The sequence below is a fragment of the Anas platyrhynchos genome, chromosome 18 (genome assembly GCF_047663525.1).
Source record: "Anas platyrhynchos isolate ZD024472 breed Pekin duck chromosome 18, IASCAAS_PekinDuck_T2T, whole genome shotgun sequence".
Lineage (NCBI taxonomy): Eukaryota > Metazoa > Chordata > Aves > Anseriformes > Anatidae > Anas > Anas platyrhynchos.
In genome coordinates this window covers 6,377,764-6,405,331 of record NC_092604.1, presented here as the reverse complement: position 1 = coordinate 6,405,331, position 27,568 = coordinate 6,377,764, and the positions used below count along the sequence as shown (strand labels likewise).

Genomic DNA, 27,568 nt, shown 5'->3' with positions numbered 1-27,568 from the left:
ACAACTACCAAAATTAAGATGGAAGGGATGAATTATTAAAAAATAGATTAACTAAACTAGCCTCTGAATTAAACATGGGAGGGAGCCGTCGGGAGCAGCGCTGCCGCTGTGTACCGCAGGCACCGCGTCCTTCAGCCGGGCACGGTGGAGGGGCACGGTGGAGGTGCCAGCAGTGCAGGTGTGACTGAGAGCTGTGTGCTGCTCTGCTCGCAGTGCCAGGGCACTGAAAGGCCAACTGCAGGGTCAGGAAACCCATGCCAGGTGCTGCTTGTGCAGGGAAGGAGGGCTTTCTGCCTTGGAGAGATGGGCTAAAAAAGCACAGGGTGGAGGAAAGGAAATGCTGCTGGCTTCCCTGCAGGAAACAGCCACAAAAAGGGGACTTGCCTGAAGGGTTTGAGTCAGGAACTGAGTGTTTGTTTGCTGTGTTGTGGTGTCACAAACCCCAAAACACTCGTGGCAGGAGGGGGACTGTGCCTGCGTGCATCTGGCACGGTGTTGGGTACCGGTGCTGGGTACTGGTGCCGGGTACCAGTTGTGGGTACTGGTGTTGGGTACCGGTGCTGGGGAGCATCCCCGCAGGGCAGGCTGCTGGCTGCAGAGCTAGGGGCTTTTCAGGACAGGCACAAACAAGGGGTACACGGGGGGTTTGGCTGAGCCTGGACAGGTTGTGGTGTGGGCTCTTCGGGCACCTCATTGTGCCCGCAGCTCACCACACACCCACGAGCAGGTGGCTTCGGCGCCTTGTGCCGCAGTTCTCTCACCTGTCGAGTCGAGACGAAGCAGTGAAGCACTTCCTAAAGCGGCCGTGAGATCCCAATTTGCTGTTCGAGTGCCCTTGCTGTACAATCTGTCCCGACGTGACACGCACAGGGCTGCGGCAGCCCGTGCATGCAAAGCAGAGCCGAGAGCAGGAGGTGAGATGCTTTTGTCTGCGGGCTTTTTGTTGTTGTTGTTCCAGCCTCCGGGAGGGTGGGCGCGTGCTCGCTGGGTGCTGAGCACAAGATGTGGTGGAATCTCTGTTTGTTTGTTCTCCCCGGTACCTCGCTTTCTTCTTTTTCCCCCTGACTTGTTCAAAGCTCTTACGTGCAAGTCTACAATCAAACCCCTGTGAGTGCCAGCAGTCGTACAGCCGCCAGGAACAATTCACGGTATCTACAGTAGCACTGCTGTAAGGTTCACTCTAATGGAACGAGTGGAAGCTCCATTCATAATCATAATAAAACACTGTTTTGCAGTTACGTGCCGCTTTTCATCTTCACAGCTCAAAGCAGCATTAATTAACTGCGCGGCTCCGTGGGAGGTAGGTGGCTGGTGTTGTCCCCGTGTTCCAGATGAGGAGCCTGGAGCACCGACACAGCTCGTGAGTTGCCCGCGGTCGTGCAGCCGTTCAGCAGCAGGGGCTGCAGGAAATCCAGCTCCTGTTCCATGCTTTATTTCTGGGTAGCGTTCCCTCCTCGTTCCTCTGGCAGAGCAGCCCTTTAGGAGGTTTAAGGTCATCTTCATTCCTTAAACCTGATTTTGGTGGTGGAGAGGTAGAAGTGAATGTTGCTGAAGTCGACCTGGGGCGGAGGGAGGCTCTTGTGATGCGGACGGGAACAAATTCTTTGCCCTCGGGCTGACGGCTGGTGGTGGGCTCAGCTTTGCACTGCTCCTTCCAACGAGACAAAAAATTGGAGAGGCAAGTTCAGTCCGGTCTTCCCTTTGGCAAATATGTGTGCAGAGGTCTGTTTAGGTAGAACGGTGTAAAAAAAACAAACATCAGCCTGTTTTCGCACTCGTAAATCCCCAGGTTTGTCTTTCTGGTGAGCGCTGCGTCCAAAAAGCTCTCGGTTGACCCCTTTTCGAAGGGTCATGTTCACAGCCACTCCAGAGGTTTCTTCTGATGCTGCTTAGTGGCTGAAAAATCCAACTTTGTCACGTACGTCTCGGTCTGTTTGTTTGGGAGGCTTTGGCTCAGCCTCACTCAGTGTGTGAAACGAGCCAGGGCTTTGCCATGCCCAAAGCAGCGCCCCTGTGCCAGGGCTGGCCCCCTGTGTGCCCCCAAGCACCCCATGCCCCCTGCGAGCCCCCGCGGGGCAGCAGCCCTCCTGCGACGTGCAGGGACCAAGCCCGAGGGACTCCTGGCATCCCATCACCTGCGGGGATGCTGGTGCTGAGCATTTCCCCACTCTATCAGGGAACAGCAGGGATCGTCCCCTCCCGGGAGGTTTCTCTCCACCACCCAGCTCCCGGCATTTCCCCAGCGGTGCTGCCAGATCCATCCCTTTCTGTGGCTGTGTCTCTGTGCTGGTGGCTGCTCGGCATCCAGCGCCGAGGCCTCGCTGCTCGGAGCTCTTGTAACCTCCTTTGTATTCACCCCGCCGACGCGGGTTCGTGTTTTGTGCTGTACAAATGCCTGTTTTGTACCGAGCACCTTCCCGCTGCTGCCTCCTTGGCGCTGGGTTTTACATTGCTGTCTCTCACACCTCTTGAAGGAAGCAAATTGTATTCTGCACAGCCCCATCCCATCCCCTCGGCTCCCTGGGAGCAGACCTTGGATTAATTAGCATGGAAACCTTTCCATTTTGTCTCTTTTGTTCAAATAGGCACTAAAATAAAAGCAGAATGCAATGAGCGGGGGGAAGAAGGTGGTCCTGCAGTGCACAAGGGCTTTGCTTTTCCTTTCTTTTCCTTTCTTTTCTTTCCCCTCTCCTCTTCTCCTGAGCTCAGTCTCCTGTTGCTGGATGTGCGGCCGGAGCGTGGATTCCCCAGCGAGCTTCCCCTGCTCTGACAGATCCGATCGGGCAGGAGCAGTGATGCCCATGTCCCACACGCCAGCATCTTCTGCGAATTGTGGTTCAGACAGCACCCGGGTCTGACGGGCAGCTGGAATGAGGGTGATGGCCGAGGGCAGGACGGCTCCGAGGGGGGGATGCTCCCATCCCACACACCTCTGCCCTCAGCTCCCATCGCTGACCCGCAGGCTCAGCCCTTGGTGCACCCCTGCAGGAGCACAGCTCTCCCAGGCACGTTTGATGTGGGGCGCTCGGTTCCAATAATTGATCCTGTCGAGGAATCTGCCAACGGGCACGCTCCGTTCTGCCTTTAATAAATGCGTGCATCCTTTATGCCCCGCTTAATAATGCAACAACATGAGGATTTGCAGAAAACAGCAGGATGTCTGCAGGTGCTCGGTACCTGAGTGAGTCCAGAGGAGCTCCAAGTAAACTTCGGCATCGGGGTGTGTTTGTGTGTGAGCTCGGTGCTGCGTTATCCTGTCCTTGGGCAGTGCTGCAGGCGCCTGCCTGGCCCCATGGCAGTGCCTCTGGCACCGGCAGATGCTCCATCACGTGGCTGGGATCCCCCATGGTCCGATCCCAGGATTTGGGTCTGGGGTGCTCTGTTTTAAGGATTGAGTGATGCAGCAGAGTCCCAGCCCCAAGATTTGCTGACCTCCCAGCTCTGAGCTCCCAGGGGAACGGGGACAGCTGGTCCTCACCGGAGATACAGCTAGTGCACAGCTCCGGCCTCTCTGCCTTTAACCCTCTCCCTTCCCCAGGTAAATGATGATGTTCCCGTTTCCAACTCCCTGCTCAATTTATCTTGTTTATTGACCCAAGCAGAAAGTCAATGTTTTCTTCATCTGCCATTTGCTTTGATGGCAGCCAATTTGGTTCAGCAGGAACAAAAATGGATGCAACAGAGTTCAGTGCCAGATTTTTTGTCTTTTTTTTAAAGTGCTGATTATCTTCCCTTTTTTTTTTTTTTTCCTGAATGCACCTGGCCCTGGACACAGCTTGGCAGCATTCGCTCTGTGATATGGCTGCAGGCGAGGCTAAAAATGTGCAGCAGCTCCCCTGGGGCTGCAGAGCCGGGAGGATGCCCGTGGGTCAGCTCATTGCAGGTGGTGGCCAGGGCTGCCTGCTCCCTGCTGGTGCGTGCGGTTTGGTGGTAAAAAAGTTTACATCTGGGGGCTTAGTGCATGTTTGGAGCTCGGTGTCCTCCTCAGAAGGCTGGAGGCCACATTGTGCAGCCGTTCCCTGGATGAGAGGTGTGCAGGCACCGCGCCGCAGGGTCACTGGGTCTGTGGTTTGCTTCTTTCACCGTCTCTGCCAGGGTGTACATCAGGCTGTGAAGCAGCAAAGGTTCAAAACTGACGAATGAGCAGAGTTATCCCACGCAGGGGGCTGAACAAAGCTCCTGCCCCAAAGAGCTCGCAGGCCCAGGCCAGGGTGTGGGGGCTGTTCAGCGCTGGGGCCGTGCTGGCAGAGCTGCAGTGGTGGCAGGAGGGGCACGGGGCGTGTGGCATCTTCATGGGGAAGGGGATAAAAAGGCAACCCCTTCTGGCAGTGTGTGGGCAGCGTCTGGATAAGCCACAGTGACCTAACGGGGCTGTGGCTGCTGCATGGGGTGGTTTTGGTGCTCCCCTAGCCACGGATGCCCATCCACGCCAGTGGTGGCATCTCTGATCCTGGGCTGAGCCCGTTCAGGGAGGTAAGGCAGCAGAAAGCCCTTTCAAAGCTCCTGCTCAGGGAGGTAAAGCAGTGCCCTCATCGCCAGGCAGGGTGGGAAGGGTCCCTACCAAAGGCAGCAGCAGATCGGGGTGCCCCAGGGACCAGAGCCAGGGAGGAGCAGTCCTCGGAAGGGTTTGGTGCCCAGCCAGCTTCCCCGTGTGTGCTGCCCTTGGGGCAAACCCAGCTGTGCTCCCAGGGACTGCCAATGGATGCTGGGCACCTTGGGAAACACGGACCACGTTGGGTGCCTTGGATAAGAGCTGAGGCCTTTTGGAAAAAAAAAAAAAAAAAAAAAAAAATCCATCCATATGGATGGAGAATCCCTATGCAAATCTCTCCCCAGGTAGAAAATTAATTGGATTCTAACTTCAAAGGCTGCTTCGGGAAATGAGCTCTAAATAACTCCATTGTGCCTCCGTTCCTCTGTCTGAGGACCTTCACCTGGGATGCGGGGAAAGCCGATGGTGGTGTGCTTTTTGGGGGGTCAGCTGGGTAGGAAGCCTTCTCGCAGAGCCCGGCATTGCCCTGGCTGTGGCAGGAGAGCCGTGGGTGCTGCACTGCCTGCCGTCGCCAGCGCCCGCGTTCCCAGGACTCGGCACCGTCTCCTCGCAGCAGATCGATGGGAGCAGCAGGTGCTCAGCAACTGCGAAAAATCAGGGCATAACCGTCTGCTGCCGCAGCCCTGGCCATTTCCTATTTATCTAATCTAATTCTATTGGCATTTCTAAAGTGCTTTTCACCACTGCATCTAAGCACTTTATAGGTACCTTGGAAGAAGCCCACAATCGCTGTGTAAGGAGGGTGGCTGGGGCGGGGATGTGGGCTAGTCCCGGTGCCTGCCTGCAGGTGAACGGATGGGCTTCTTCTCCTGTTTCCCTACAAAGCCCAGCTTTCCCTACTGACCCTCACAAATTGCTACAAACTCAGATCCAGAAGAGCCCATTAGATCACAAAAGTTACCCCAAAATACCCTGGAAGGCTGTAGAAAGGAAGGGAAAAAAAAACAGCAATGCATTTGTGCTTAAGCAAACATTCGGAGCTGAGCTACGGGCAGCCCCGGGCTGGGATTTGCAGGTTTGCAGTTGCAAAGTGCTGCTGGAGGCACCGGTCCCCTAGCAGAGGCTCGGGATGCCCAGGCATGGTGACATTTTGCAGGCAGGTGCGCACGATGCCACTGCACGAGCAGAGCCGTGGGTGCCAGACCTGACCTGCACCCAAGGGCGAGGAATGAAGCACCACGAGTGGCTCGGGGATGGGGAACACGCAGTGAGCTGAAGTCCTGGACTGCTGATCACTAATTATTTTGAAAGGCAAAGAGCTGGGGAAGGTGACCAGGTGCTCGGGCCCTCCCCAGCATCCTCACGTTTAATGAGGCCGGGTCGGGTGCAGACACGTGTGCCTTGGAGAGGGGTCGGCTGTCAGCTGAACTGCTCCCGGCCATCTCAGAAGGGAGATTAATGGGATTTTGGCCAAGCTGCATGGAGCTGAAGTGCGGTCTGCTTGGCTCTGCTGTATTCTAGGTCAGCCCGGGCAGTCGCTGCCTCGTACTGGGGGGGGCTGACCCATCTCGTGATGTTTTCAGCCTTTAATAATTTAGGATGATACATCCCAGGCCTTCTGTCCAGGATTTTGCTTGATTGCTTGTTTTTCTAAGATTTCTTTCGCTTCTCCAGGCAAAACCATGGCAGGGGATTGAGGCAAACATTTATGAGGCTCTTTTACAAACAAACAACAAAAAAAATAACCAACCAAACAAAAAACAATCAACAAAATACATTAATTTGGCCAGCTTAAAAGCTCTTCTGAAAACCTCCAACTGCTTTACGCAGAGTGAAGTCTTGGTTGATTTTAGCTCCCTGGCTGAGCACAGAAAGCATCCCCAGGGAGGGAGGCAGCAGGCAGCCAGAAGGGTCGGGAAGAGGACCCGGGGGAATGGGACACACTGGGACGAGAGGGGACAGGACCGTGAGCGGGGCAGGAAGGGCCCTGCTCCTGCAGCTGAGGGGGAAGAGCTCTGCCCGCCCGCAGGCTGAGCCATGGCTGCGCCTGGCAGCTGCTGGAGATGAATTCCTCCTTCTCCAGCTTAAGAAACTAAGCGCTCGCAACACCTTCCCCTTCCTCCCTCCCCAGAATAAAACCCCAGGCGACCTCCTCTTTAGCAAACGTTATTAAGGTTGCCGAGCTCCAAAGCCAACAGGTGCCAGGGTCAGTTTGCAGAGCAGCCTTCAGGCAGCCCCTCTGCGCATATGCATTATGGAAACGTCTCTAATGGCACGGTCATGCACTGACTTTCACCTCTGCCTCGCTCAGCACAGGCAATGAACCTGCTCGGGGAATGATCTGCGTTAATGTGGAGCAGTAAAAACTTCCACCCGAGTCAATGAGAGCTGTGCTGCGAGCAGAGGAAGTGTCATTTAATGCTAAGTACTCTGAAAAATCAAGTCTAAATGTCTCAGATTTGGTTCACGTAATGCAGTGGATATTTTTTTTACATTACCGTTCCCGGGTCTTGGCTCCCCATCTGTAGAACGGGGACGATAACAGGGAGATTGGGAACTTAATCACTTTATTGGTTGTGAAATACTGCTGCTTCCTGGTGTCGAGCAACCACCAAGCAGCCCATGAGGAGCCGGGTAATTGTGCATGCAGAGCAGTGTCTGGGCAGAGCACGATGAAGGGGAGCTCTGCGTCCTCCAACGAGGAGAAAACACGCCGAGAAGCTGCAAATGGATTTGTTTGCGAGGCACTGAGAAACCTGCAGGTGTTCAGAGGCACCTGGGGTCGGTTTGGGATGCCCTAATGCCAAGCTCCCCGCTCTTTCTGGCCCCCGGAGACGCTGAGCTATTGCTCAGCACCATCACCTCCGGCAGCCGGGGAGGATCGGGTCGTTCGGATAACCCTCGGGTGTGTGGTCTGGCAATCAACACCTTCATCAGAGTGCATAATCACCGGGGGCTGAATTAAGGTTGCCTAGGCAACCTTAGGTCTCACATTTTCTGAAGTTTGGAGTATGTGACTTCGCAACCTGTGCCATTTCCTTCCCTGTACTTCACACGCAGCCGGTGCGTGCCCGCGCTGTGCGGGGCTGCGGGCTGGGTCCATGGCTCAGCGGCTTTGTGCTGTCCATGGGGTCTGCAGTCACTTGGGGCTTTCCCTGGGGGGTTCACTCCGGGTCTGCCTCGCAGAGAAGGTGCTCTGCAGGACCTCTTTGCTGCTGGAGATCCCGACGTGCAGGCAGAGAAAGCCTGGAGGGCTTTGTGGCTTTGCTCCCTGGGGATGAAGTGAGTCCGGTGAGTCCCTCCGCTGGGTTGCACCCAGGTACCAGCAGATCACATCGTTTAACTGGGAGGTTTGGAGGTGGTTCCAGATGCCTCATCTCACTGCAGTATCATCGAGGTGTGCCCAGCAGCACTCGCTGCTGCCTCCGGTCCCTCTCCTGCCCAGATTTTTGCCTTCCTGCCTGACGCCGCCTCGCCTCTGAGCAGGGAAGGGTCCCTCCGCTTGTGTTCCTAAATGTAAGGCAGAAATGTATTTACACAGCCACAACTTTGAAATTAATACATTGGGAAGATGGGATGGAAGGAATTGCTGGGCAAACTGAGCTAATAAAAATATTAATTAGCATAGAGAAATCGTTTGATAATTTCCATTTATGTATTTTTTTAATTATGCATTGCTTCCCTGACTGATAACCCCGCACCATTAGCGTGATCCATTTAGCTAGATAAACATATTACTTTGTAAGTTAATTAGTGTTCAATTACTATCAATTAGGACGTATTACTACCACCGATTCCATGTTAAGCAAGCAGATTCCACCGCTGTTAATTGTTTAAATTATTAAGGGTTGGAGCTGCCTGCAGCCCCTGGCCACAAGGTGCAGGTCGGTGTTTGCAGTGCTTGGGTGACCCTGGCTGCACCCAGGGCTGCCACGGCTCCTCCCTGAGCCTCCAGGTTTCTTTTCCTGGTGCTCCAAGTGTGACAATTTCATATTATTCCATCTCTTAAGGAGCTGAAGCTGTGCTTTCCACGTCCTCCTGGCATGCTGCAGCTTTCTGAACGTTCACAAATCAGGTCGCAAAGAGTTTTGTCTTTGCAAGTGAAGTTTGGAGTAGCTGTGCGCAAGAAGGGAAGGGAAAGAAATGGGTCAGGCTCATCTCAGGTAATTTTGAGGCTTTCGTAGTTATTTAACGAACTTCATAACAAAAGCTAGCACACCTGGACTCGGTGTGTCTGTCTCTTGGTGCCAGTACAGAGGGAAGCAGATTGCTGGGAAGTCCTTTCGGGGCAGTTAGCTGAGGTTTTAGGAGCAGCTGTGACAGCACCACCAGGGATCCACCTTTGTGTGAAAGGGGGAAAAATGGTTCCATCAGTGCCAGACACCTTCAAAACAGGGAAAGTCACATCCCGCCTTGAATAATTAGCGCCTGATGAAACTAATGAGGAGTGTGTGGAAGGCGTGCAGCGAGTGGCGATGTCTGCCCAGCACGGCACAGCAAGGCTGAGACCTGTGCTTTTGGGGAGATTTCTGTCCCCCTGAGGGACAAACCCATCCCATCGCGACCCATCCATCCCACCCTGTCCCACCCCACCCCATCCTGCATTTTGCTGTTACGGGGCCTGCAGCGCGGGAGCATCTGGATGGTGCCACCACTGCATGGGACATGCAGCCTGGTGAATTTGGGGGTCATTATGAGCTGCTGTGAACTGGCTGCTGATGCGCATATCTCCAGGGCACTTAACGAATGTGGTTCATCAACTTCATCATGGTTCTCCTGCCTTTTCTTAAACCTGCCCATGCTGTGGTTGCTTGGGAGAGTGAGCAGGTGCCACTGTGCACAGAGGGCACTTGGTTAGCTTTTGGCTCCTGCAGGGTCAAAGCAGCACTGCTGAGGATTTCCTGAAGTGGGAAAAATGTTAAGAATTGGGAAAGTCTTGGTCACTTCATGTGTGGCATCCCAACCATTCACGGGGCAGAGCTGCACTGCAGAGCTTGAGGGGGCCTCAAGTGGGACTGGGGGGACTTTTCCCTGGCCGCCCTGTGCCCACCGGGACATTTGCTGTATGGGGTGGGTTTTGTCAGGCTGCTTTTATTGTGTAGTGTTTGTTTTGCTTTGCTTTAATTAAATTTCTGGTCCTTCTGGTTGCCAAGGCAAGCTTTGAAACGCTCCGGCGGAACGATGGTTTTATTGACTCTCTAGCAAATTATTGAAGCGTGGTAGGAAATTCTTGACACTTTCAACCTCAAGGTTCTCAGGAGAGCTTTTTGTTGTTTGTTTGTTTTTGTTTTTGCTTTCTTGCAAGTGTTTATTATAGCATTACCAAAAGAAGTGGAACTATCAGGAAAATTGATAGTAAGCAGCTCATCGGCAGTGGTGTGACAGGTAGCTCCACGGAAATGCCTCCTCTGATGCCACCCAAATCAGGCTGATTTCGCACAGTTTAGGACCTGACATGGATGACAGTTTTTCTTCAAACCTCCCACCCCTGTCAGAATGACTGAAAAACGTCTGTGGGAACACTGGGCAGACTTGAGAAACTCCATATAAAATAAGCAATCCGCTCCGTGCCCACGCATCTCCTTGTACCACGTTAAGAAACCTGGCTGGAGAGGTGAGCTTAAATATTGAAACCGTGCAGTTTGTAAGGCAGAAGCTGCCATCCCCTTTAAGGCAGCCCCATGAACCACGTCTGTGCTTAGTGGCCCCTTTGGTGCCGTGCCTGCAGACCGGCTTCCCGGAGCATCTTTGCTCTCTCAGTGCGTGGAAATGCTCACTCGTGGCTTGGTGCTGCAGGAAGCGGTCACTTCATTCACTGCAGATGCTGTTAACAGTGCAGTGGGTGGAGGAGAGGTTTGTAGAGATGCTGGTCTCTTCTTGCAGGCAGAATTTAAAAAAAAATAAATCTTGAATTCTTGGGAGAATCGTGCTCTGTGGCTTTTTAATCAGAGACCACTTTTTTTCAGGTGACCATTTATTGCACATTTGTCATAGTTTGGATGTTTAACTGCACAGCTCTTTATACAAAACTGCTGAGCCTGTGTCATGATGAAACCAGCTGGAATGGTGCCACGAGCACCTGAAGTGCTAGGAGTACTGTAAATAACTTTGACAGCATCTCCAGCTGGAGACCCAACAGTGGCGAGCACCTTTAATCCCTCTCTCTCATTGCCTTCATTCGCCAACGTGATCGTGAATGAAGTAATACCAGGACCGTGGACAGAGGTGTGAAAATGAAGTAATGTAGAGGGGGCTTTGGGGTCTTTGGGTGACCCCAGGGAAGGGAAATCCCCGGGGAGCAGCATGGCCCTGCTGTGCAGATGAGTGTGGACGCCTCGTGTCCTGCCTGTGCGCAGCTGAGCCGGTCAGATCCTGACACCTCGTGTCTGCAGGCTCGGCTTTGCAGAGGTAATGCTTCTCCATATGTATGTAAGTTGTATTTTACAAAATGTGATTATTGGTTTTGCAGCACACTCTCGGCTTTGGGAAGCGCGTCGTTTCTGTAACGAGCTGTGCTCGGCGTTGTTCAGCCTCCCGGAGCTCTGCATCGCCGGGGTTTGACGCAAGCCAGGGACAAAGGACTAAGTGAGCTTGGCTTCCACTACAGGCTGCAATTCCCTCTCAGGGCTGATCTTTCAAACTCGCAGCTGAGAGCATTCGCCCTCCCCAGCTCCCCAGCTTCCACGAGCGCCGAGCCAGGCACCCAGGGGCTCCCCCAGCTCTGGCATCCCTGGTCCCAGCGGTTCCTCCGAGCGGTTTGCTCTGCAGCTCGATGCAGAGTTCAGCACCCTCAGTAATGATTTCAGTGCTGGCTGTTTTAGCAGAGGAAAAAGAGACGTGAGGGGAAAAGGAAAAGGAGAGAGAAAGACAGGAGCAGGTGAGAGCACAGGTGGTCCTCTGAAAGCATTATGCATGGGGGGAAATAAGTGCTCATGGCATAGCTGGGGACCTCAGGTATTGCTCAGGGTAAATCCATCCCCTGGGTGAGATGCCAAGAAGGAAGGGGAAATGCAGGGGGGATCTGGATTTAATGTCTGGCTGCACAGGGAGACACCTCGCAGCAGCAAGGAGGGCAGCCCTTTCCCCACACCTGCAGCACAGAAGCTTCATGGCCAGGAACCGGTCAAAGTTGCTCAGGGAAGCATCTGTTGGGCTGAAAAACGGAGAATCTGGGTGTGCATTGCTAAGTACTCTTTTGCAAGTGCATCTGCTGGTAAGGTCCCCGAGGGGGGTCTTGATGGAAGTAGGAAATGGGGGTCTGGGGGCCAGGCATGTCCCCCCGTATGCTGCTCCCTGCAGCTGAAGGCAGCCAGGGCCTGTCCGGGTGTGGGACCGGGGTGACAGTGACACCCCCTGTGCGTGGCCCTGCTCCTGGGGGAGGACGAGGTGCAGGAGAGCGATGGGGTGCTCCACGTGGGGCACCGCGTTGTCTCCTCGGGGTGACGCTGCCTTGGCACTGCAGCATGCAGAGAGGCATGGGCCCCAAACCTTCCGCCTGATCCCTCTCCAAACACAGCTCGGGGAGCAGATGGTGGAGCAGCGCTAGCTAAGTCCCAGCTTGCCTCCTTTTCTTCCTTGTTTTTCTCAGTGATGGTTAACCTTGTAAGATGCTGAAGTCTTTAACCATTAGTAGGCAATAAAAAGGGGCAGCTGAGTTGAATAACACCCACTAATCCCCTTCCAAGATGAGCTGGAGAGCAGAGCCACTGTGATGCTCAGGAGCTTATTCTGAGATGAGCACTTTGGAGGCTTTGAGAATTGCACGGTGTTGATATTTCATGAATAAATAACCCCCAGCAATATTTGTCACTGAATCTGCTTCATTAATGAGGGCCTGGAACAAAGGGGGAGGATGCGGAGCCGTGATGAGGTTGAAGAGGAAAGCATTTTGGAGTGAAGTGACACACACACAGGTGACAGGAGGTGGCACAGGGTGGGCACCACGGTCCTGTGCGGGAGCTGTGCAAGGTGTGGCGGAGAGCAGGGCTGCTGTGCCATGCTGCACGGACCCCTTGTGGTGTTATAACTTGCCAGGAGGGTAGGTTTTACCGAGGTGTGCTGTGTGATTGACGGGCTCTGGCAGGGAGCAGAGTGCATTTCATTGAAAAATGTCACCTGGGTGTCTGGGGGTGCCTGGAGGGCTGGGGAGTGAAGCACGAGTGTGCGAGTGTTCACGGGTGTGCGTGTGCTTGTAGGGAATCTGGTGTGAGAAATGAGGTCACTCGCACCTAAATGCCCTTTTGACAGTCCTTAATGCCTTCTTGGGGCTGGTGGGGAGCTGCCCCATCCTCCCGGCGTGCCAGGGTCGGGGACCCCCTGGGGGTCTCCCATTTTCTTCACCTGGCTGTGGCACAGCACTAAGGAGCTCAGGCACACAGGGAAATTTTGCTCCGCTGCCCTGCTCCACCTTTCTGTTACTTTTTGGATGAGGATACACGCCTTTCAGATCTCCCACTGCCTCCAGGTGTGTGACACAGTAAATACAACCTGCGTGGGGCATCGAGCATCCAGCTCCCCATCCTCTCCGTTCCAGGATCCCCTACCTTTGGACAACTCTCCAGTTGCCCACACATGGCAAGCTCGGCCTGACAGGCACAGCAAGGCTCTGGTGCTCTGGCTACACTCAGGACAGGCGTAAAATACTGGTAAAATACCATCCATTTTCCCGTAACCCATCTGGGTAGCTGGAGGAGTGGGCACCCAAGTGGGGACCCGGGCAGCATCGAGGGCAGGAGCTGGAGGGGAAGAGGCAGAGGGGCTGGGGATGCCCGGCTGGGGCTGGTGACATTTCAACGCGTGCCTCCAGCTGTGCTTCCCCACCTCCCAGAAACGTTAATATTTTAATGCTCTTAATGGCTCATTCAGGCTCCTCTGTGGTGATCCGTGATGCCAGGCACCGTTTTGGAGAGTGAGATTCCTGCTCCCCCCTCTGATTGCAGCAGGTGCGTGAGCCTCCCCGCGTTTGTGCCTCCAGGCTGGAATTAAAGCCCAGTGCGGTCCCGATGTGCTCAGCATCCAACCCAGGTGGGGCTGAGCTTTCCGTGTGGCTGGTGGGGGAGTCATCAAGTTTTTATGTGGATTTTTTGGTTGATTTTTTTTATTTTTTGGTTAGTGAATAATATGCCCTTTCTCTCCCCACTTCCCTCCCGCAGAAATATGCGCCCTGATCTAATATATTCTGCCTTTCGCACTCCCTCACTTCGGAGGAGCTGCAAATTCTGGTGGGAACAGAGTGCTAATAGAAAAGGGCCTCTAAAGATATTTGAAACATGACCAAGAAAGGACAGAGGGAGATTCAGCTCCAAATATACTGGAAAATCTAGGAGATGGGCCAAGAGAGGGGGAATATGGGAAACGAGATAAGCAAAAGGGAAAAGTTAATTGGGAAGCATTAATTGGGGTGAAAGCGGGCAGTGCAGACAGTGAGTCCCGGCTTCTGGAATCCAAGAATTGCCTGAAAATCCTAAATCTGTTAGAACTCGACTTGAAAGCTGCTTCTTTTTGTTGGGTTTGGTCTTCGGATGATTTCTGGCCTGCACGTTTGCAGGGGAAAAAAACCTCAATTACGCCCTAAAGGCTCAGAAAGCAGAAGGCAAATTAAGGAAAAAACCCTCCTAATGATTGATTTATTTTTAAAATCTCATCGTTTTTATGCCAATCTCATTACCATTTTTTTTTAAGGCCTGACTCATGCTTTTTCCAGCACTGGGTGTTGGCAGGGCTGCGTGCGTGAGCGTGACGGCGGCTGTGTGCGCAGGGGCCCTCCTCTGACGGCTGGCGCAGCGCTGCTCCACCACCGTCCTCGGGGACTGCTGAATATTCCTCCTCTGCCGTTCTGTTGCCAAGCGTGAGGTTTTTTAGTTAAAAAACTCCAAAACCAGAGCGTAGCAGCGGGCATCGAGTGGCCGTGCGGGCTGTTCGGTGCCGCTGGGAGAGCAGGGGAGGTGCCGCAGGGCGGTGGCAGCGCCGCGTGGCTGCCGGCACTGCCTCGCGGGTGGTTTCAGGCTGGAAGGTCAGTGCTTATTTGCAGCCTCCTCTGGATAAAGATCTAATAAACAGCCTGCGGAGGGCAGGTCCATCTCCATCAGTGACTTGTTCCCTGACCTTGGGTAAAGCGCTTCGTCTCCCACGCGTCGCTGCTGTCGGTGTCCGGATCCGGTGCCCAAGATGGGTTGCGGCAATCTGTTAATGCACAGAACATGCTCTGCAGATGACAAATACCTCGGAGATGCTCAGAGCTCTCAACAAGCATCTGCGTTCCCTTAGCAAGAACCCAGCACAAAGTGCCGAGTACTTTGTCACAGACAAAATCTGCTGCGTGCGCAGCTCGGAGAGGCAGGGCTGGGAGCTTCTCAAGTCTTTATATGGCCACTGAATTCATCAGCGTTAGCGTTTCTCGCACATTTAAGAAAGACGTTTCAGAGCACAGCTGTGCCCAGGGTGTGCAGGGACGTGGTGGAGAAGCTGTGCCCAGACACCCCCAAACCCCGCTGGGGTCCCCAGCCCCGCAGGCACGAGCATCCCCCGTCCACATCCCAACAAGCTACGCTTTGTGTGGCTTTAAATCCTAAGGGACATCCCCACGTGATGGATGGGGTGCAGGTGCTCAGGGAGGCTTGGCTCAGGTGTAAAACCTCCACGAGGAGTTTCCCTGTTGTGGATTCCCTGTTGGCTCGTACGGGGCTGGTTCCCCACTAGCAATACCAACCAGGCTCCTTGTAGCGGGAAGCTCACACGGGAATGGCAGGCAGGTAGACCTGGCAACCTCAGAGCTGGCTGATTTTTCTCAAGGATGGCAAAGCTGTGCAGAGAATGAATTATGCAGCAAGGTCATCAAGCCTTCGTGCTCTTGGCACACTTCCCCCGACCGAGTTTTGTGCGTCTCACGCCGTGGTTTTGCCAGAGCAGCCCTCCTCGTGGATGCGGTGTGGCGCTGCCCCTGCCTCCCGGTCCCTCCCCGCCCGCTCTAACGGTGCCTTTTCTCTCCAAGGGAAGAAGCGATGCTGTCCACCTACTTCGAAACCATCAATGACTTGCTCTCCTCCTTCGGGCCCGTCCGGGACTGCTCCCGCAACAACGGCGGCTGCACCCGCAACTTCAAGTGCGTGTCGGACCGCAAGGTGGACTCGACGGGCTGCGTGGTAGGTACCGCGGCCGTCCCGGGGATGGGACCGAGGGGATGCTGCTGCTTGCTCTGGGCTGCACGCTGAGTACAGCAGATATTTTGATCCGTTTCTGAACACGCTCACATCTGACCTGACAGCTGGCTGTGCCCAGAGCCCTCTCAGACCCCAGATTTGGGGCAGATGCTCTGAGCTGTTCCCAGCTATCGATGCGCAGAGGGGTTTTGCCGTGCTTCTGAGCAGGCTGGCTCGGGGCTCAGCACACCAGCCGGCTCTGCCCCCTCTCCTGATGGCAACGGCACCGCTGCTTGGGGCGAGGAGTGAGCCTGAACCACGGGGCAGGGGGCAGAGCCTCGGGAAACTGCCAGGGGAAGCTGGAGCATCGCGGCTCCATCTGCCCAGAACAAGACAAGGATTAGCACGGGGATGCTTGTACGGCTGCCCAGAGGGGAAATGCCATCAGAGGGGATCTCAGGGGATCACAGCACGGCACCAGCTGCCCCCAGCCCCTGCTCCACGGCCCCCAGCTCCCGCAGGCTGCGCCCGTCACCCCTGCCCGCCGCCGAGGCAGGAGTTAAGTGTCTCTTTATTTATTGAAGATGTTTATACACGGCAGCAGCCTGGAAAGGTCAGGCTGGAGTGGTGCCGTCTCCGGGGTGGCGTTTTCATTATCCCCTTCTCCGATTGCTTGTTAAGGCCATTTAGCACGGCAGCCTGATGTGTCACAGCAGCGCTCTGCCCTGCAGCGCCCGCGTCTCCTCCTTCCTATTCCTCCCCCTTTCGTGCTTTCTTTTGCCATTGTTGTTTTCTTTTGTTCTGGCCCTTTCCAGGGAGGGGCTCGCTTTCAGGCTTTTTTTTTTTTTTTTTTTTTTTTCCTTTTTCTCCTTTTTTTTGGGTGTCATTTTGCTCTGGAAAGTAATGTGCCTCCCAGACACTGTCAGAAACAATCGGGGCTCTGATTGCCCTGTGCCGCTGGGAAGAGATGCCTCTTTTTAAAAGTCAAGATATATTAAGATAGAAATTGTCAATAAATTACAGGCCTAGCATTCACCGTGCCGGCACACAGAGCGGCAGAAATTGAAAACTGTGTCACTCAGGGAAAATAACCCCCCCTGCTTTTGTAATGGCTAAACGAGGCTGTATTTAAGGAGAACAAAACACGTCCGGCAGGAAGGCTGGGAGGAAGAAGCAGGGAGTCATCTCATGCTACTCCCTGAGGGCTGTGGGCTAGGGGTGCTGCATGGGGCCCTGGGGGTGCCCTGGACCCCGTGCCCCACATCACACCAGACGGTCTCAGTGATGCCCGTCCCTCCTCGTGGCTCCTTTTACCCCAAAGCCTGGGGACAGCAGTGCTGAGCCCCATAACGGAGGGCTGCTTTCATCCCCGACGTGATGCTGGGGGATTTAACGCAGCCCTCCCCGTGGAGACACACCGGGGCTGCTTTGCAAACGGCCTCACGCTCTGTTGCTCGGGAAATTGCCTTTCTCCCTAACATCCCACCTGCTGGCGTGGAGCTTCGGCAGGAGCCGGGCAGGGAGTTTGGGGATGCAGCAGTGCTGGGGTGCAGCCACCTCGCCCCTGCTCTGCACCCCACTGCTGTTCATGCAGGATTTTACACCCATCGGTGCCCTGCAGGTGCCCAGGAACTGCAGCACTGCAAGCAAACGTGGCTGCTTCCTGGGAAAAAAAAAAAAAAAAAAAGCTCAAAAAAAAAAAGAAAAAAATCCAAACCTAGCGATTCCCCAATCCGGGCTCCCTGCGGGCTGTGTTTGTGGCGCAGGGTGGGACTGCAGGTGGTGGGAGCCGAGTTTCTGACCCAGCCACAACCTTTGGCCGTGACCTTGAGTCCCCCCCGGCCCCGGTCTCGGTGCCAGCGTCTCCTCCCCAAGCTGCGGGCGTGAGCTGGCTCTCCAGTGCCAGCAGGGATGGGGTCATTTGCTGCACATTTGCAGGGATGTCAGTTAGTTTTAAAGCTGAACTGCTGTGAACTCAATTTGCCAATTTGGTAAGTGCTATGGGCAATATCGGGATGTAATTTAATTAAACTATCCCCTTTTTATAGAGTTCAGGGAGCACTCGCATACTAATTTTAGCACTAGGTTTGCTTCGGCTTCACTCTGGACACTGCTTCTCAAATCATGACATGTTGTTAATCTTTACCAGTCAACAGTTTATTAATTTGCCCAGGACCACAGAAGTATATAATCAGTGGTTCATCAATCAAGGCTAAATCCAACAAATGTTCCAGGCAGGTACTGAGCATAAAATATACATGTGGGCTTGTAAGCAATTAATACCCACCAGAGCCGGAGCCTTGCAGCTCAACCAGGGAACAGCGCAAATCTCAAAGATTTCTTCTTCCTTTTATTTATAATCATCATCTGTTACCAGCTCCTTCATGCCCTGAACACAGCTTCCAGTAATTCTGGGGAGCGAGGGCGCATTTATCTTAGGGCTTTTAGCGGCGCAGTCCCTGCCATTACCTAATTGTTTGGTCTTCAAGGGACACGTTTAAGACATCGGGGGCAAATGCTTGCAGATGTTGGCTGGGGGCTCTCCTTGGGCTCCTGGCGGGGACACGAGCACATCACCCTGTTAAGGCACCTGGAAGACCCGGGGCTCAGAGCCGCAGTCTCAGCACTGGGCTCTGGATGGGAAGGGTGATTCTCAGGGCTACGGCTGCTGGATTCCCACCGGGGTCTCTTTTTTCCCTCTTCTCATGTTTTTTTTTTTTTTTTTTTTTTCTGTTATTTTTCCTCGTACCCAGTAGATGGCATTAGCACTTAATGGTTTTCTGCGCTTCTTTACTTATCGGAGGATTTTTATTCCTTGCTTCATTTTCGGCAGTGTGAGCTGCCTCCTTGCTATACCTGTGGTTGGGACTGCTAACCGCAGCCTTGCCTCGGAGCCCGACTTTGCAGCACAACAAAATAGCCCCCAGGCTCTAGGAAACGCCTCTGTTTCCATATTGTTGATGGGTCAGAGGAAGCCACGGGCATTTCCCAGGAAAAAAAAATCCCAGAGAGCATCCCTAAATCCAGTGGTTCTGCTCTGCCCCTTGAGCGCAGTGTGAGGGTTGTGCCATCGTCCAGGGATCCCAACAAGCCAGGAGGAGCTGTACAGGAGGAGCAAGTCAGACTTGGAGCACCATCAGACTGAGCTCCTGATAGCAAAATTCTTTTTCCTAATTTAAGAAAAAAAAAAAAAAAAAAGGCCACAAGCACAATGTAATCTGCTCTTCTTCATGACCATGGGGTCAACCCATCAGGTAGGAGAGAGTTTGTCTCCACGGCATGCAGAAGGGAGATGGGCTCTTAATTACCTTGTGGCCCGTGCCGTGACACCCGTGCTGTGTCACTCCTGGCCTTCTTAGACATGGAAGGAAGAGAATTTGGCATGGTCCACACGGACGCGTAAGCCTTAGCTCAGCCTGTCTGGAGCTAATCCCTCTCTTTTGCTCTCTTCCGCATCAAAATGATGGGCTGCTCCCCGGCTGCTGCAAAGCGGTGCAGAGAAATGGCTTAATTTAGGAGTGTAACCACTCCACAGAGAAATGGGATTAGGAAGGAGGGAGCGGGCCAGGGCCTCTCCTTCCAGCACGAGCCGTCCAGGGGCTTCCTGGGGACCGAGGGGAGCAGGGAGCTTCTGCAAAATGAAGCAGGTGAAGCTGAGCACTGGTGTTCTCTGGGGACACTGGGTGTCCGGGAGCTTCAGCCCAAACCAAAAACCAGAGCAGAAACCCCCCCATGCACAAATTCAAGAATATGTTGGTTCAAAACATCTCCTTCCTACGAAGGAGGGGGGAATGTTTTGTTCCACCATTATCATCTGGAGCTTTATGTTATATATGGCATTATCCCGGTGTACAGCCTGAAATAAAAACAAAATTAAGCAGTGGAAACTAAAACATTTCAACCTTGTCAAAATTAAACGCTTTCCTAATTTCCCAATGAATTTTGAGTTGTAATTGATGAAATCCCATAAAGCACTTAAGCTTCATCAAATCTGCATTTTCCGACAGACAATTGTTCGTTGAAAAATAAAAACTCATCCGTCCCTGCCTTAAGAGGCACCTAGCTAATTATGCAGAGATGCACAACACGCAGGGGAGGGAAGTGGGGAGGGGACGGCTCTGTTCTAATCCCTTTAAAGTTTAGCTGGCTCCTTGAAGCAGAAGATTGCTACTTATGCATATTGTGGTTGGAAGCAGAAGCCCTCGGCGCTGAGATGGAGGCACTGAGGTGAGCTGGCGCTCTCTGCCCGTGCTGGAAAGAGGAAATTTAGGAGATAAAACCCCTTCTTCTCCTTCTTCTCTTGCTGTGACATTCTTCAGAGGTCACCAGCTAGCGGCAGCCCTCTGCTGCCCGGCAGGCTGGGATGCTTCGTGTGTCCTGGGCACATCACACCCACCTTGGGTCCTTGGCTTTGGTTGGGGTCACTGATTTTGGCACGTAGCTTTGTGCCCTGGGGCCAGGCGAGGCTGTGGTTGAATTTCTGGTCTCCCAAAAGAGTTTTGGAGGTGCCAGGCTCTCCCATGCGTACGGGAAGGGAAGCACCCCGACGGGCAGGAGCCAGCAGCATGCCCGAAATTGTGCTGTCAGGGTGCTCTGGGGACACGCCGAGGAGCCTGAGCAGCCTGTGCTGTGGGACCTGCAGGACAGATGGGTTTGCTTTTCTGTGGCTACAGTAATGATTGATGGCCTTGGGATGGAAAAGGAAACAGGGAGAAAAGAGCAGGAAGATAATGCCTGTGATTTCAGCAAACAGCTGGAACGGTGCCCTGCGGGAAGGATGCTCCCTGCGGTGGGGCTCGGGGACAGCGAGGACATCGCTGCGCGGGGAGGCGAGGAAGGGAGAGGAGAGGGGCAGGCAGAGCCCCGAGGGGCCTCGGGTGCCAAGGGAGCGGAGGCAGAACGAGCCAAAGCTGTCTGGATATCCGTGGAGGGGCACAAAGGAGCGTGAGGCGTTTGTATGATTTCTGAGCTCCAACAAGCAAATAAAACACACGCCAGCGCGTAGCGTGGGGCTCATTAAAATGCTGGCACTTGCTGGTTCCTCGGCGGTGCCTCGGGGTAATGGTTTTGTTTCTCACTGGAGAGGCTCCTCAGTGCTGAGCAAGGATGTCTCTAACGAAGGTGGGTTCGTTAGGGCCCTTTTACACGCAGCAGATACTGGAGCAGCTCTGTTCCTCTGTCCGTCTGGCCAAGGAGGAGTTGGTCCAGTTGTGCTCTGACTGCCCGAGCACGTCACAGAGGGACTGGGGGCTGTAAATCACACTCCTGGTGGCTGCGGGCACCAGGATGTCATTGTGGGGTCAGGTCCTCATGTCTGGCCACATCTGCAGGGTCCCCCACGGGGTCCCCAGCTCGTGCCGAGGACCGGGAGCCTGTGTGGGAGAAGTCCCGGCTGCTGTCTCCGACAAAAAGGCTGCTGAAGTTGAGAAAACAGAGCGGAATAACAAAAAGGGCAGTTTGCTCTCTACTGGAACACTTTATTAAATATTTTTATTTATTTTTTTTAACAACAGAGAAGAGGAGCGGGGCTGTGAGAGCTGCCAGGCAGTGCCGGGGCAGCGCCGGCTCCTCTCGGCGAGGGGCTCGGTGCCGGTAATGAGGCTCCCGTTTTGTTTGCAGTGACCCTGCCGCCCGTCTCGCTGCTAATGAGCTTTGCGAATGAGAGAGAAAAGGAAGAGCCTTTGCTCGCTAACACAAACAGTGCAGGCAGATGTTTTCCTAAGAAACAATCTCGTTCAGGTTGCGGTGGGTGCTTGCTTTCTGCCCCTCGGAGAGGGGCTTCCTCCCGCCGGGCCTGCCCTGGCTTGGCTGGGGACGGTGGCAGTGGGCAGGGGCTTGGTGCAGGGTCCTGGCAGGAGGTGGCCACGCGGTGATGTCCCATTGGGGTGACGGTGTGGGGCATGGGGATCCCGTTTGGTTTTACACGGCCTGAGGACACCCGAGCACATGCAGGCAGGGCTCCTGCGCCCTCTGCCTCTCCGTGTCACCTCGGTGACTTCATTTAAAAGGGTAAAAGGCACGCTGCTCCGAAAACCAGGTAAAAATAGCACTTCTTATTCAGCATCTCTGCTCCCTGGGTGCACTCAGAGTCTGTCTGGCTGACTGCAGTGACAATAATCAGGACCTCGGGGCTCTGCCCAGCACGGACAAGGAGGAAGAGCCGAAGTTGACCCGTGCACAGCAAAATGTGTGCCCAGCTGCCATGGGCTCTGCCTTCACAAACCTTTGGGCAGCAGCAGGGCTGCGGCTTTGTGGCTGCGGGTCTGGACAATCTGTGTTATCCGTGATAACGCACGGGAAGACAAGAAGCTCGGTTTTCTTTCCAGTCCCAGGAGCAGTTTTCAGGGTGAGCCATCACCACAGAGAAACCACTTCGTCCTTGTGGTTGGACTTGATGGTTTTGAAGGTCTTTCCCAACCTAAACCATTGCTGTGTGGTCTGAGTGGTTCTGCAGGACAGCAGAATTAGATTCGGATGGTGACATCTTCTCCGTGGCTTTCCATGGCAGTGGCGAGCTGGGCTCTCTCCCCACCTCCTCCTTGCTCTCTGCATCTCTCAAGCACCAAACCCACTTCCCCGGCTGTGAGGTTCATCCCCTTGCTGGTCTGATCCCGCAGTGAAGGACGGGCTGGGTGTCTTGGTGCCAGCATCACGAGCCCTGCCGACCCAACAGAGAAATCCTTTGAGCAGCAGCCGATGGTGGTGGGATCCCTCTGCTCTCCTGAGGAAAAGGACAGCTCCTGTTTTGGTGCGGGTGCCGGGGCCACCTCGTGCCAGCTTCCCCGGTGGAGCGAGGCGGGACGTGTCACCCGCCACTGCCCAGACAGAGTTATTGGCTGAGGAACTCATTGATTTTCTAATCATTTTCAGACGCAGCCCCCCATCCTGTGTCACTGCCAAGGCGGATCACAAATTGAACTGCAGCTGAATTGATGTGGGATTGATTAAAGCTCTCAGTAATTATTGGTTCTCTGCTGCCCAAGCCAGACAAATCAATGTCAGCAATAACAGATATGGTCCTGTACCGAAGCCCAGAAAACACAGAGCGAGTGCTGGTTTTCTGAGTCCACCCGGGAGCCCAGTGCAACCCTCCAGCTGTGCTGGGGAGGTTGCTTTTTTTTTTCCATTCCCAGCTTTTTTCTGGGTAATTCCCGACTCTCAGCCCATAGGCAAGAACATAGGGGCACCCAAATGGGATTTACCTTTCCCTCTGCCCTGACCTTTCCGTGGGACATCCACACTGCAAATCCTCTGCTCCAACACGGAGATCTGCAGTGAGGTTTTACCGTGCCAACTCATCTCTCCATCCACTTGTGCACCCCTGCTTTCTGCTAGCACCACCCATCCTGCAGGGGAAGCACAGGCCAAAACTTGCAGCCCCCGGGGCTGCCTCTTGCCTCCCCTGCCTTTTGCCCATTTGTTTTGCTCGCTGTCCTTGGCATCTTCTCCCCAAAGCTGGGGAGCCTCGTGCTGCAGCCCTGCAGCTGGCTGGAGGGCCAGAACAGGGCTGGATGCGGAGGTGCTTTTCCTTTGCACGCTTCATGCTGAGCTATTTGCATGCCATAATTAATGCGTATTAGGATGCATGATTACAAACAGAAATGAAGCGTGCTTCCTGGTGATTAAAAACCAAACGGGAGGGATATCCCGAGGGCTCGCCTCCAGCAGAGCAGGGTAAAGCAGGGACAGCCCTCGGTGACCCACTGACACCGTCCTGGGGAAGGAGCCATCGTCATCCTCTGCAGCCCGGGGGAGATGCTGAGCGCAGAAGAGCTGTGGCTGGTCCCCTGGCTGTGCTCCTGTAGCTCCTGTTGACTCCAGCTCTTGTCAGCTCCCTCCAGCATCCTGCAGAGTGTCCCAGGAGGTCCAGCAGGGACTTGGGCAGAGCCCTGCTGGGACACACCGGCCTTGGGAGCAGAGATGTGGCCGCAGAGCCACGCGTCCTCGGGGAGATGCGTCTCTGCCCATCCGCGCAGCCCTTAGCGTCCCACGGGGCCCGCGGGCTGGGAGGAGGCTGCGGGAGATGAGCGTGAGGTGCAGGGAGTCACAAACACTCTTATCCCCGTCCTGTTTCCCAGGCAGCTCAGCAGTGAAAAGCACAGCTTGTTCCAAGCCCCCCCCCTTCATATTTATTCTGGTTACGCAGCCAGGCGGCTTCCTGCCCCCGTGCCTCTTGCCGTGCCGTGCCGGGGCCGTGCTGCAGCTTCCAGGGCTGCCTCTCGGGGCCTGTCCTCTCGCCTCGCAGGGACAGCAGCACCGTGGGCCCAGGCCCTTCGCTGCCACATCCCCTGGCTACAAAGCCTCGCCGCGTCCCCTCACCCCTGCTTCTCACCGTACCGCTGCCTGCGAGGATGCTGCCGGCGTCCTGGCGAGCCTCGGGGCTGAGGGCTCGGGGCTGTGGGACATCAGGGAAGGATGAGGTGCGCTGAGAGGTGGAGGGAAGCTTCTCCAGGCTGGGCCAGGCCTCCCCGGTGTCCCCTGTGAGCATTTTGCTGCTCGGCAGCCAGGAGCCAGGCTCAGCAGCTGTCTGCTGCCAGCACCCTGCCTGTGGCAGCAGATGCAGGGTCCGGGGGCTCCTGAACTTTTATTACTATGTACGGCGTTCTGCTTGCATGGAAAATTGATTTTCTTTTTTAAGCACGAAGTATAGTGGTTTTATAACCTTTCTGCTGCTTGGCAGAGGCCATTTATAACCTGCCTTCATCGCTACCTGAACAAGCTCCGGTCTAACTCATCTTCAAGAAATTCCATAATGCATTTTTAATTGCGAGCTGTTCCTCAGCAAGATTTATTTATTTTTTCAAGGACTGGCCTTTTTGTTGTTGTTTGTGCACGCGCATGCTTGGCGAAAAGGGATAAATAACGGGAGGGGAACAGAAGAGGGCTTTAATCTGGGCGACAATTTATTGATGGCGTTTGCTGCCTGCTGGCTTTTATCTTTTGGGACAAGGAGAGCCAGCTGGGGAACTAAAATTAAAACCCAGGAGCAGATCCTTGCTTCTGTGAATCAGCACACTTCTTTCAACTGAGGGAAGACGTTCCAAGTACTCGGGGTATGCTCCTGGCCTCCCCGGTCCTTCCCCCACCATGGCCCAGTCCTCGCCACGGCTGCCTTATCCCAAGGGAGGCAGCGAGGTAAATTTGGAGACGATGCCCAGGCAGGTGGGTATCAGCCACTGGCATTCCCAAGCATTGATGTGTTTTTTTGGGTTGCACAGGACCCCTCGATGTCCCGGAGGAGCAGACAGTGAATGCAGGGGGTTTCTGCAGCATGCTGCAGATCAGATCACCAGGCTTACCCCAGGCTGGCTCAAGGCTTCGTCCTGAGCCAGACAAGGGCAGGTCCAGCCGTGTAGCTCTGCTGCCACAGGGGCTCCATCCCTCTCCAGAGGGAGGGCAGGGATGTGCTTCTTCCCTCTCCTCGCCCCCTCTGGCCCTTGGGTGGGTTGTGGGCAACCATCCAGCTGTGGCCGCAGGTCCTGTGGGGTCCCAGGGTGACCTCTCCGTGTGCCCTCCCGTTGCAGTGCCCCGAGGATCTCCGCCCCATGAAGGACGGCACCGGCTGCTACGACTACTCCAAGGGCATCGACTGCTCGGACGGCTTCAACGGCGGCTGCGAGCAGCTCTGTCTGCAGCAGACCCTCCCTCTGCCCCACGACCCCTCGTCCAGCACCATCTTCATGTTCTGCGGGTGAGTCCCCTGCCACGCTCCCTTTTCTCCCCTTCCCAGCTAAATAACCCCGTTCCCTTCCCCATCATCACCAACCCTCCTGCTGTGCCTCCCGTCCCCTCTCACAGCCGAGCTGGGTGCCCAGCAGAGAGGCTCTTTGTGGAGCCGGCTTGCAGCAGCCACTTGGTTTGCCTACAGAAAAAAGCAAACAGGAGTGCAAGAAGCTGGGTGAGCAGATGCACCCTCCTCATCTCCCCCCCGGGACCGCACTGTTACGGTTCGCTCTGTGACTCACCACCGATGTACCCCGAAATTGTACGTGGTGTGTTGGAGGGGGAAGGTGGAGGACTTGCATTCTTGAAAAGCTGCTTCCCCCCACCCCTTGTGACTCTCTTAAAATAGAGCTTCATCCCTGATTTTGGCCGGGATCCTATAATCCTACACGGTTTAGCATTTGCTCTCAGGAAAATCTCCCCGGCTGCGGTGTGCCCTGCGGTGATTGTTGGCTGCAGAAGCCGCCATCCAGCACCTGCACCAGCCTCGTGCTGCATGGTGCCAGCACTTCGCAGGAACCCCCCTCAGGGCAAGGATTAGGGGGCAGGAGGGCAGCAGGAGCCCCTCTGAGGAGGAATTGCCCCTGAGGTGGTGCAGAAGCACGGAGGGGAGCGGGCGGGTGTGCAGCTCCGAGGGGCGCCCGCCAGTCCCAGCGCTGCAGGTGCTGCACAGACCTCCCGCAGCGCTCCCCAGGGAGGAGCTGCCCGTGTCAGAAAGCTGCTCGCTTTCTTTTCTCCTGTATTTTTGCTTCCTCTCTATTATTGTTTAGCAGCACAGAGAGGCTGAGTCACCGAGAGAGAGCACGCTGCCTCCACCGTGCCTGGGAGGGGGCTGGAAATCCATACGGGCACAGCAATCTCCACGGAGAGGGTCGGGAAGCCTGGGGACGTTGGGTGGTCTCCATCTGAGCCCGCACCAGGCACCAGCAGCAGGGCTGGGATTTCAGCTGTCTGACTACGAGGACAGAGAGTTTTTCCCTTTTTGTATAATCCCTTCTCAAGGCAGAGCTGCACGGCGGGGACAGGCAGAAGCACAGCAGCCAGGCGGGAGTTCCACTTGTGGAGGACAAATGCAATGGGGAAATGGGAGAGGGGCACAAGCCCAGGCAGCTGTGGGATTGAGGTTATCAGAGCCACCACAGGGAGGAAGGGGCAGGCAGGGGACGTGGAAGTTCCTCATTGCCTGGGAGCTGCAGTGCCAAGGGAAAGGCAGAAGGGGAGGAGAAGGAGGGGAGCAGCACGAGCTCACGCAGACGCTGCCACTGATCGCTTTGGTGTCTGTAGCTGAATCACATCCCTGCTGCCTGCCTCAGTTTCCCTCGCTGTGCGTGGAAGACAAGTGTCTGCCTTGCCCACAAAGTGCTTGAAAGCAGGACCGAGGAACAAAGGAGCAGCCGTGCTGGAGCTGCGTCCTTGCGGGAGGGCACTGATGTGACAGAAACGGGGAAGCAGCTCCAGATTTTGCTTTGCCTGAGGAACATCAGAGCCTGCACCACAGCAGCAGCAGGGGGCTGGGGCTGCCTGTAAGGACGGAGCAGATGATGTGTGGTGGGCTCAGCTCTGCTCTGCAGCAGAGGGGTGATTCCCAGGCACAGGGCTCAGGCGTTATGGGGTTGCCCTTTTGCTTCTGGGAAAGCCACTGCGGCTGTCAGTGGTTCCCAGGGCTGTCTGTGGGGCTGGAGCACTGCTCTGGCTGTCCAGGAGTAGCCAGGATTAATGCCCAGCCCAGCACTCGCCTGCTGCAGCTCTCCCCAGCACAGGACTGCTGGAGGTGGCTGTGTTTTGGTGTCCTCAGAAAGCCTGCGCCCCTGCAGGGCACAGCACCAAGCGGCACCACGGTGTCCCTGGCTGGGCTCAGCGCCTGTCCCCCTGCTCATCCCACAGGGTTAGGGTTAGGGTTAGGATTAGGGTTAGGGTTAAGTTTAAGGTCCCTCTGACGTGGCTCGTGGTGCCCACAGGTGCGTGGAGGAGTACAAGCTGGCCCCCGACGGCAAGTCGTGCCTCATGCTGTCCGACATCTGTGAGGGCCCCAAGTGCCTGAAGTCGGACGCCAAATTCAACGACACGCTCTTCGGGGAGATGCTGCACGGCTACAACAACAGGAGCCAGCACGTCAACCAGGGCCAGGTGTTCCAGATGACCTTCAGGTATGGCCCGGCTCCACGCCTGGTTTTGGGCACATCGGGGTGGGCAGAAGGGACCAAGCTCCAGCAGT

General features: G+C 55.0%; 1 protein-coding gene across 11 annotated transcripts in view; it reads left to right on the top strand.

Moving 5' to 3' along the window:
• ASTN2 (astrotactin 2) overlaps positions 1 to 27,568 on the top strand; it is a 331,775-nt gene that overhangs the window by 169,990 nt on the left and 134,217 nt on the right. For all 11 annotated transcript variants that reach the window (XM_072025073.1, XM_072025071.1, XM_072025070.1 and 8 more), the window contains 3 exons: positions 15,483 to 15,633; positions 25,155 to 25,321; positions 27,312 to 27,500. In XM_072025073.1, coding sequence (XP_071881174.1) covers positions 15,483 to 15,633; positions 25,155 to 25,321; positions 27,312 to 27,500 — 507 coding nt within the window. The remainder of the gene's footprint in view (positions 1 to 15,482; positions 15,634 to 25,154; positions 25,322 to 27,311; positions 27,501 to 27,568) is intronic.